The 10,938-nt window shown below is 40.7% G+C and overlaps 1 protein-coding gene across 1 annotated transcript; it reads right to left on the reverse strand.

Moving 5' to 3' along the window:
* Window positions 1-216: 216 nt before the first annotated feature.
* LOC125092278 (vacuolar protein sorting-associated protein 4B) lies at window positions 217-2,010 on the reverse strand. Its single transcript, XM_047716667.1, has one exon. The coding sequence runs from the start codon at window positions 1,856-1,858 to the stop codon at window positions 524-526; it is 1,335 nt and encodes a 444-aa protein (XP_047572623.1). The 5' UTR covers window positions 1,859-2,010; the 3' UTR covers window positions 217-523.
* Window positions 2,011-10,938: the final 8,928 nt, after the last annotated feature.

Consider the following 10,938-nt stretch of genomic DNA (forward strand, 5'->3'; position numbering starts at 1 on the left):
ATAAATAAATAAAATCTTTAAAAAAGAGAGACAGAGAGATTTCAGTGAATAATCAAATTTTAGATATGTGTGTGAGAAATGCTGAGATGTTTCTAATTGGTTCCTTATTAAATTGAAATCTTTCAAAAATTAGTTTAACTGTGAACTTTTTTTTTACCTGATTTTAAAAAATTTCCTGTTAGATTTGACTGTATTTTTTTTTTTCATTCACTCAATAAATATTTATTGAGCACCCATCAAACACCAGGCACTGTTCCGGATACTGAGATACAGCAGAGAGAGAGAGAGGAAAGAAAGACCAGAAAATCCCAGCTCTCACAGAACATACATGTTAGCAGAGAAAATTACAAGTAAGAAAATAGGAAACTATACAGCATGTTACATGGTAAGTGCTGCAGAGGAAAATAAAGCAGGGAATGGGTATACGGAGCATCAGGAGGGATTGCAATTTTAAATAGGATGACCAGGGAATCTCTCACTGAAAAGGTGACATATGGTAAATGTCTTCTTCGTTGTCTTTGGTTTAGCCTTCTTGGCCAAAATCTTCTGTAAACTTCTTTAACTTCAACAAGTCATGTTCATTGACTGTGGGTTTTGTGTTAGATAGTGACCGTAACATATCCGACATGCAAACAACTGGCTCCAAAAGTTTATCCCCAGGGACATCCATCCATGTCATTTCAATGGCACCAGGGTCACCAGGAGAACAGGGTGTTAGCAGATCATCTACTGTCTTGTTGGGATCAGCTCGTGAAGGTCCGCGCACCTTTTTAAAATGAGTAGCTGACTGCACTTTTCGAACAGGCTGCATAAGTGCATCGCGCACGATGATACTTATGTCCGCCCCCGAATAACCATCCGTTTTCTTCCCGAGTTCCCGGAAGTCTGTTTCTGTGAGACTGTTCTGAGTGGTCCCCAGGTGCAGTTTAAACATCGCTGCTCGGGCGTGGGCCTCAGGCAAAGGAATATAAATTCGTTTCTCAAATCTTCTTCTAATGGCAGAATCCAGAACCCACGGTATATTTGTAGCTCCCAGAACCAAAATTCCATCATTGTCTACACCAACGCCTTGCATTTGAACTAGGAACTCCGTCTTAATTCTCCGGGCGGCTTCGCTTTCATTTTCACTTCTTGAGCCGCACAGGGAATCAATTTCATCAATGAAGATAATGGAAGGTTTGTTCTCTCTAGCAAGTTGGAATAAGTTCTTAACTAGCTTTTCACTTTCACCTAGCCACTTAGAGACAAGGTCAGAGGAAGATATTGAAAAAAATGTTGAGTTGTTTGCTTCTGTTGCTACAGCTTTGGCTAAATAGGACTTTCCTGTTCCAGGTGGCCCAAATAACAGAATTCCCCTCCAAGGTGTTCTCTTGCCTGTAAAAAGATGAGGGAATTTAATAGGCAATATCACAGCCTCTTTAAGTGCCTCTTTGGCTCCTTCGAGACCAGCAACATCACTCCATTTCACATTTGGTCGCTCTATAACAATGGCACCTTGAAGTTGATTCTGTAGTTTCTTTTTTTCAGGATCATCAGATTCTCCTTCCCCATCACTGTCATTCCCCTTCTCGTCAGCTGGACTCGGCTGTCCCTCTTTCACTGGTTTCTGTGGATTTTTCTCTTTCTTTTTCAGGTACTCCTTTAGTTTTTCTGCTCTATCAAGATATTCTGTACACTTTGCCCTGATACTTTGCTTGGCTTTATCACCCTGAGCTTCATATTTAACTACATGAAGAAAATACTGAACGGCATGTTGGTAGAGTTGAAGCGCTTCCTCATAGTTCCCGGCTTTGTCTTCCTGGGCTGCTTTGCCAGCAAGATCTATTGCTTTCTGGAGGTTGGGCGAGGTGGATGTCATGGCGGAGATCTAGGCGGTTCTCTGGGAAGAACGAGGGCAGAGGAAGCCAACAGCGGCAACGTCGAGTCGCGCCCGGTGCTGCCCGGAACGTGCGCAGGCTGGTGGCTCTCGGACCCCGAGCCGCGGCTTCTTTTCTGGAACTTGTTCCAAAACCACACCTTGACTGTATTTTTGAGATCATTTCCTTTATTTTTTTTTTAAGATTTTATTTATTTTCTTGAGAGAGAGAGCAGAGAGCACAAGCAGGGAAGAGGGGAGAGAGGAAGAGGGAGCAGACTCCCCACTGAGTGGTGAGCCCAATGTGGGGCTTGATGTGGGGCTCGATCCCAGGACCCTGAGATCATGACCTGAGCCAAACATGAGGCTTGACCAACTGAGCTACCCAGGCATCCCAAGATCACTTTGTTTATTACTTAAGGTCAATCATGTATCTATTTCCCACCAAAACAATGGATTTCTGCTGGCTCTTCATCTAATTCTCTGCCTGGCAGAAACCTCTCATCAGTCAGGGCTCTGCAGGGATGTAAACAGGGAGCAGTGGGGTTGGATGCAGTGTGGTATTTTTCAAAATACAGTGTCACCCACAAACCACCAAATTGCCATTATCACCTGTCTTTGGAAGAAGTTCCACTAGTCCACGTCTGTTTAGCATTAGTAACTGGTGAGGCTCTGAGCCCATCACAGCAAGCAGGTATCTTTTATAAGACTGGCTACTTAAGAGTTGGCTGAATCCAGCAGGAATCAATTGTTTTCATCTAAAAACCATTTCATCTTTTGTCTTTGTCCTCATCTGAGAGAGGACTTGAGACCATAAACAATTTTGTAGTTAGTGAAAATCAAGCACATTATCCTAAGGACTTAGACGATTCCTGCCATTACCGGGGGTGTCTTAATGTACTTAGTTTTTATGCCCAGGTCCATATTCGCATTTATAAACATAGCTTTTAAATTTCATGGAAATAGTCAAGGTAGTAGATTTTCAGAATAAGTCAGTTTCCTATGTACTGCAGATCTCAGGACCTTTGTTGAATCTTGACAAATATCTCCATTGGAATTTCTATCATGTCTTTTATGATTCAGTGGCCTCTCATATGCATGTATCATAAGTTAATTTGTAACATCATTAGCTACCTTTATTTGTCTCCAGATTATCCACTTTTACCAGCAGGTGCATTTTTATATACTCCAATGATCTAGCTCTGCCCTGTACCTAACAGGAACTCATCAGACTTTTGTCAACTGAATGAGCAGAATGATTTGGCCAGTTTCTTATTTTATGAAACATTCATAACCTTCAAAAACTATTTTGATAAAAAGTATTTTTCTCCATTGAAAAAGTCAGGTCTTTTTTCTGAGATAAAATCTGAAATTGATATTGTTGAATATTTTCAGTTCGTGGCATCCTCGATGCTGTATCCTAATGTTTCTGCATCACTTTTGAAACTTGGGTCATGAACTATCAACCAAGAAGTCTTTCTTTGACTAGATCTTTCTCTGAAATCTTATCCCATTTAGAGTAAAAAGGTTGGAATAATATGAAGATTGCTGATTCTAAATTATATGGAATTTTAATATTTAATAATTATTTTATGTATGTAACTATTTTCTTGACAGCGAAATCATAAACCCCTAGAAGGTTGGTAGTATGCCAGATTCCTCACAGAAGCATACCCATATCAAGGCCAATTCAGAGAAAAAGATGTGACTTTTTTTTTCCCAACAAAATTATTTCATATCTTGGGCTGGGCCATGATATAATGTCAGCAGAAACAATTTTGGTCCATTGTTGGAAAAAAAAAAAAAAAAAGCCTACATCTCAGTTTAGATGGTCATATTGGGCATTTATTATTTTACCCTTTGAAGTCTCTACTGTATCCCTTACATGAAGAATATGTTGCTAAGCTTTTTTTATTGCTCTACTTTAAATGTTTTATTGAAATATATTTAAGGTATAACATTGAACAAATGTAAGATGTACATGTTAATCTGATATATTATATATTGTAATATGATTGTCATTATAGTAATAATTAGCACCACTATCTAGTACATTACATAATGATCCTTTCTTTTTAATGGTTAGAAGCAGTAAGTTCTAGTCTCTTAGCTGGTGTGATGATTATAACACAATATTTTTGTCTATATTCACTTTACTGTACATTCAATCTCTAGTGCTTATTTACTACTCAGTGCAAGTTTGTACTCTCAGACATCTTTCCTATCCCTACATCCCTCAGCCTTTGAAAACCACCATTTTGTTTTCTGTTTTAAGAGTTTGGCTTTTTTTAGATTCCACATATAATATCATACAGTATGTGTCTTTCTCTGTCTGACTTATCTCACTTAACGTAATATGCTCAAGGTCACTTGAATGAGTCAAGGTGACTATTTAACCTGTCTTTAAAAGGCAAGAAAAGTGAATTTCCTCAACTCCAAATGTTAAAGGCTTTAAAAGATGAAATGCATATAATTTTCTCAAAGCTACCTTATGGTTTCCTGAGTGTTTGGTATTTTTTTTTTTCTTCTTGTCGTGAGCTCAATACATGAAGAAAACTTGAAGTGTTGGAGGCATCATAGAACGGAACAATTCCACACAATTGCAATTCTCATTTCAGAATTATAGTAAGTTCAATGTTACAGAACATCTCATCTTAGATTCAGTTACAGCAATGGCCAAAAAGATGCTCTTTTGAATCCTAGAATATTTACTTTACTTCTCCTTCCAAAGTATGAAAAACATTCAAAACTTAAGTAGACATTATATACATGTGTAATTAACATTTAAAATCTTATATATTTCAAAATATTCTCACAACCCCACAACTGAGCAGGACATGTGATATTTGAACCGCAACTGCTCTAGTAGATGCAGGAAGGATTGAAACTTGAAAACACCTAAGCACTTTGTTTATGATAACACCACCATAATTGTAAAAATAACCCTTTGTACTTTCATCTGAGGATGCCAAAGAATTTGAAAACATCAATTCAGTAATCTTCACAAAAGCCCTTCAATTTAAGTTAAGATAAACTGAACGCCAAAGTGAAATTCCTTTCCATGTTACACATTTTTTCTCATAAGAGAAAAGAGGCTGACATTTGCCTTCAAATTGAAAATAATGACATCCCAGACCTTTTGGTTCTTATTGGGGTAGCAAGCCAAAAGTTTTAAGAAAGGGTGTTTGTGATTTTTAGATGCAGGAAATGCACCAGGGAATGGGGGGGAGGGGTATGACATTAAATCATTTTTTTTAGGCCACCATTTGTCTTATTCCTTAAGAAAACACTGCCTCTCATGTTCCGATGAGAGATGCACACATATACACACACACAAAATGGCCATATCTCTCAGTCCCAACAGGCTTTCCTTCTGTACTAACAGTATCCCTGAGAAATGGAGCTTTGCTTTAGTGGACAAGCATGTACTTTCAGAGGATAGGCTGTTACTGACATCGGGGTCCCTATTTTCTCACTTGTTTGTGCATAGCAGATTTCCCAGGAAAATCTACAGTTGATCCAACATCAGAGAATTAAACGAAGAAGCTGATGAATCAGATGTGTTCATTAACTTAAGGATACTCTGATGTCAGTGCTGTGAAAACAAGTTCAAGAGAATATGGTGGCTCAATTGGGTGTACTCTGTGGGGCTGGGATTCACAAAGACCAACACCAAAGGGTTCATTCTACTCTCAACCATGTGTTCTTCACTTGATCTTCCCAAAATGAGAGGCTGATTCAGATTAACCATTTCTCAAACTTGTGACTTTAGCAAAAAGTTGACCTAATTTCAAACTATATTACAAAGCCATAATGATCAAAATCATATAGTACTGGCATAAAAGTAGGCACATGGACCAAAGGAACAGAATCAACAACCCAGAAATAAATCCATGCATATAGGATCAACTAATGCATGACAAGGGAGCCAAGAACACACATTGGGAAAAGGACAGTCTCTTCAGTAAATGATGTTGGGAAAACTGAATATCAACATACAAAACATGAAACTGGACCCCTAACTTACATCATTCACAAAAATTAACTCCGAATGGATTAAAGACTTAAACAGAAGAACTTCTGAAACCATAGAACTTCTAGAAGAAAACATAGGGAAAAATCCCCTTGACATCAATCTTGGCAATGATTTTGTAGATATACCAAAAGTACAAATAAGAAAAGCAAAAATCAACAAGTGGCCCTGAGGATAATGAAACAAGACCTTAGGATTGCTACAGCCTTAGACTGTGGCAGACATTGGATTGGCCCTAGGATTCTGGACTGGAAGCCTGAAAGCTTTGCGACCAGGTCCTACTGGCTCTTGGAAGGTTATAGACTAGTGCCTGTTCATGAGTATTTCCCTCCTTGTTCTGGACTCTGAAGTCCCTTGCCTAACTTTTAGACCAAAGCTCATTCTTTCACACCCAGCCTGGCCTCAGGGTCGAGATGGTTACGCAGGGAAGAGGTAACGCATCCATGATCATCGGTATTTGTGTGATAAGTGGATGAGTCTGGGATAAGGGTCCTCTAGCTCCCAGGCCATCTAAGTATTTGTAATCCCAAGACTTCCCTGCCACCTGTAGGACTCCCAAGGGATCAGGCTTCCTCTAGGAAAAGTGATCACAGCTGCAGATCTTGGGGAGCCTGATTCATCAATTCTCTTGAGTCTGGTCCTAATACTAAGGGCATCCCAGCCTGTTCTCTCCCTGCACCTCCATCAGGACAGGCACTTATTAAGGCACTACCTCCCAAAGGCCTCATCTCCTAGTGCCATCATGTTGGGAGTTAGAATTTTGACATACGAATTTTGGAGAAACACAGACATTCAACCCATAACATGTACCCATTATACTTTCATGGGAAAATGGCTTTCACATAGACTCTTCCCACTCTCTTGTGGCCATTCCCTCTTAATCATCCAGAGCACAACAGATAAGGGGCTGTTTTGTGTAAGGGGATCTGCTGAAGTTTCCACAATAACAGGGGAAAGTAACCCAAAGGATGATTTATGGAGACTGCACAGGCCCCTCCCACCATTCATTCCCTCTCCTGCACAGCTCCTAGACTATCAACAAGGACCTTATCTGGACAGATAACCCACACAGAGACCTTCTGAGAATAAGCAATAATGAAAATACATATGACTATCTAAATCTAGATTTTGAAAACAGGTCTCAGAAGGAAGCAAAAGCTGTAGAGATGACCTTTAGCAAAAGAGTTCAGAGCCATTTAGTTTTCTAGAGCCATAACTTCAGACCTCTTCATTCCAGACCAGAATTTTCTCTAGTTATAACTATAAAATGGTTTTCTAGGATAAGAGGAAAATATTCCTCCAAGACAGATTCCTCCTTGTGATGGTTGATTTTTTGTGTCAATTTCGTTGGGCCACAGTGCCCTAATACTGCATCAAACATTATTCTGAATGCGCCTGTGAGTGGGAGGTTTTTTTTTTTTTTTAAGATTTTATTTATTCGACAGACAGAGATCACAAGTGGGCAGAGAGGCAGGCAGAGAGAGAGGAGGAAGCAGGCTCCCCACCGAGCAGAGAGCCCGATGCGGGGCTCGATCCCAGGACCCCGGGATCATGACCTGAGCCGAAGGCAGAGGCCTAACCACTGAGCCACCCAGGTGCCCCTGTGAGTGGGAGTTTTAAAGGAGATTTTGATTTAAATCAGCAGACTTTGAGTAAAGGAGTTGGCTATCCATAATGCAGGTAGGTGTCATCAACTCAGTTGAAGGCCTGAATAAAACAAAAGTTTGACCTCTTCTGAGCAAGGGAGAATTCTCCAGCAGACTGCCTGGACATGAACTAAAACTCTTTTCTGGGCCTTCAGCCTGCTAGTCACCCCCATCAGATTTTGGACTTGCCAAACTTTCACAATCACAAGAGCCAATTCTTTAAAATAAATTATATGTGTATAGGTACACACACACACAGAGCCGATATTGGTTCTGTTTCTCTGGAGAACCCTGAATAATACTTGTCTTAGAAGGCAAAACCATTTTTTGTAATTTTTAATGAGCAGTTTTCCAGTCTCTCCTCAGCTCAGGTTCAAAATAATTTCTGAGTCCAGACCAAACCAAGGTCACCTTGTTCATTAATATAAACAGCTACTAACAAAATCTGATGTTCCAATAAGCACTCGTGTTTTGAGGCCACAGGCATGAAGAAACAAGTTTACTTATAAAAGGGTCTGAGGATAAGGAAGGAGGATGGGGAAAGCAAAGTAACCAGAGAGATTTTTGTAAGTCACCCACTTCAAATGAGGCAAGGGGATTAGCTGTCTTCTAAAGGGAGAAGACTCTCCCATTGATCGTCTAACAAAAATACCATGTACTGAGGGAAGTAATGCCAAACTAGGAATATTATGGAACATGTTTGATAAATGTATGTCTCTTAGCAATTCCACACTGTGAAATGAGATTGAAATATCCAAGAAATGGGATTATTAATAGCTCTGCTTGAAATGTGGCATTTTGAAAAATGGCTGATGACCACATCAAGTGTGACTGCAATTCTTAATAAGCTGCTTTCTTTGGAAAACATTTGTAATTTGTTATTAACAATGGTTATTAAGTGGCCTGGGGCCCTTTTATTGTTGTTGTTGCTGCCGTCATTTACATTTTATTACCAAACATTATAGATTGGAAGAAGCGCTTAGGTATCTCATATGGGAGATGTTCTGTGACTGGACAAGGAACTACATAACGTTTAAGAGCCCACTCTTTCTCAAAGATACCCAGGTAATAACCTAAAGTAAGTGTCTTACTAGACTGATACAAATGGTTTCTTCTTAACTTTAAGCCTTTTAAGAGGCTCTGTTTTCTTGGCTGTAAAAAGAAAGGTGTATCTATGTCTCAGAATTATAGGAACAATTTGACCTTTTAATATATGGGAGGGCCCTGGTATCATGCCTAGCATTGAATATGCATTGGACAAGCAGTAATTATTACTTCAGTTGACTACCTATGAGCCCTTCCTGTGGGGGGCGGAAGGACGCAGCACTTGGGTCTGCCCTTGACATTAGAGCCAAACCGAATTCTGTGAATGGCTGTATTCTATCTTAGTCATGAATCTGTGTTTGCTTATTTCACTTTATCCCAGCTTATTCTTCTCATTTTCTTTTTTTTTTCTTAATACTTTATTTACTTATTTGAGAGAGACAGAGATAGTGAGAGAGAGCACAAGCAGGAAGGAGGAGGAGAAGCAGACTCCCCGTTGAGCAGGGAGCCTGATGCAGAACTCGATCCCAGGACTCTGGGATCATGACCTAAGCCAAAGGCGGATGATTAATTGACTGAGCCACCCAGGTGCCCCTATTCTTCTCATTTTCAATCTCCCTGTTCTGCTCTATTCCAATAAACATGGACTTGTCACTAAACGCTAAATGCACCTCAAGCTTTCCCACTGGTGTTACTGTTTGTGTCCCTGTCACAGATACCCACTAAATAAATGCCCTACATTCTCCCTCATTCTCTGCCAAAAACCCACTCTTTTCTTCACAGCCCGTCCTCCATGAAGCCGCCTGATTTATCAGTGTGCTCCTTTCTTATTTTCTATCCCTGCATGACTTTGCCCTCATTATGCTGTCCTTCTCTGCTACAGTTTACTATGGTTGTAGATCATAAGCTTCTAGAAGACAGGAATTGTGTCCCACACATCTTTAATTCCCTGTTGTCATTTGGCAAACTACTTTGTTTGTACACAATACTCAAATATTGACTCAATTGAATGGCAAACTCCAGAAATAAGATAATATTTTAGGATATTCTGTAACAATGATGATATTAGTTATACCTTTGAACTTGAATTTGAATTCAAGTTCACAGTTGGTGATTCTTAGTGTTAAATAAGAATAATAACTGCCGAGGAGTCAAGATGGCAGAGAAGTAGAAGGCTGAGACTACTTCGGGTAGCGGGAGATCAGCTAAATAGCTTATCTAAAGATTGCAAACACCTACAAATCCAACGGGAGATTGAAGAGAAGAAGAACAGCAATTCTAGAAACAGAAAATCAACCACTATCTGAAAGGTAGGACTGGCGGAGAAGTGAATCCAAAGCGACGGGAAGATAGACCGCGGTGGGAGGGGCCGGCTCCCGGCGAGCGGCGGAGAAACGGAGCAAAATCAGGACTTTTAAAAGTCTGTTCCACTGAGGGACATCGCTCCAGAGGCTTAACTGGGGTGAAGCCCAGGCGGGGTCAGCGCGGCCTCAGGTCCCGCAGGGTCGCAGAAGGATCGGGGCTGTCTGAGTGTCGCAGAGCTTACCGGTATTGGAGCGGGGAAGCCGGCTACAGAGACAGAGCTGAGGAGTGACACTCAGCTCAGGGTTGCCTTGAGCCGGTCGCAGGCTCGGTCAGCTCGGAGCGCGGCCGGAGGCCAGGGTGACGGGAGTCATTGGGCGCTGTTCTCTGAGGGCGCACTGAGGAGTGGGGCCCCGGGCTCTCGGCTCCTCTGGGCCGGAGACCGGGAGGCCGCCAACTTCATTCCCGTCCTCCAGAACTCTACGGAAAGCGCTCAGGGAACAAAAGCTCCTGAAAGCGAACCCGAGCGGATGACTCAGCGCGGCCCTGGGTAAGGGCAGTGCAACTCCGCCTGGGGCAAAGACACTTGAGAATCACTACAACAGGCCCCTCCCCCAGAAGATCAACGGGAAACCCAGCCAGGACCAAGTTCACCTACCGAGGAGTGCAGTTTCAATACCAAGGAGAGCGGCGGAATTCCAGAGGAGAAGAAAGCAAAGCACAGAACTCATGGCTTTCTCCCCATGATTTTTTAGCCTTGCAGTTAATTTAATTTATTTTTTCTTTTTCAATTTTTTTTTCTTTTTCTCTTCTTCTGCTAAATTTTTTTAACTTTTACCATTTTCTTTTTTAACGTTTTTTAAATAGTTTATCTAATATATATATATTTTTTTTCCTCTTTTTATATTTTTTCTTTATCAGCTTTCTTTTTTTAAATAGTTTCTTTTTTTTTTTTCTTTTTGAACCCCTTTTTATCCCCTTTCTCCCCCCTCACAATTTGGGATCTCTTCTGATTTGGCTAAAGCATATTTTCCTGGGGTTGTTGCCACCCTTTTAGT

Source organism: Lutra lutra, chromosome 2, assembly GCF_902655055.1.
Source record: "Lutra lutra chromosome 2, mLutLut1.2, whole genome shotgun sequence".
NCBI lineage: Eukaryota > Metazoa > Chordata > Mammalia > Carnivora > Mustelidae > Lutra > Lutra lutra.

Bases quoted from the DNA above. Each gene is read 5' to 3' on its own strand.
- LOC125092278 (XM_047716667.1), bottom strand. From the start codon at position 1,858: ATGACATCCACCTCGCCCAACCTCCAGAAAGCAATAGATCTTGCTGGC.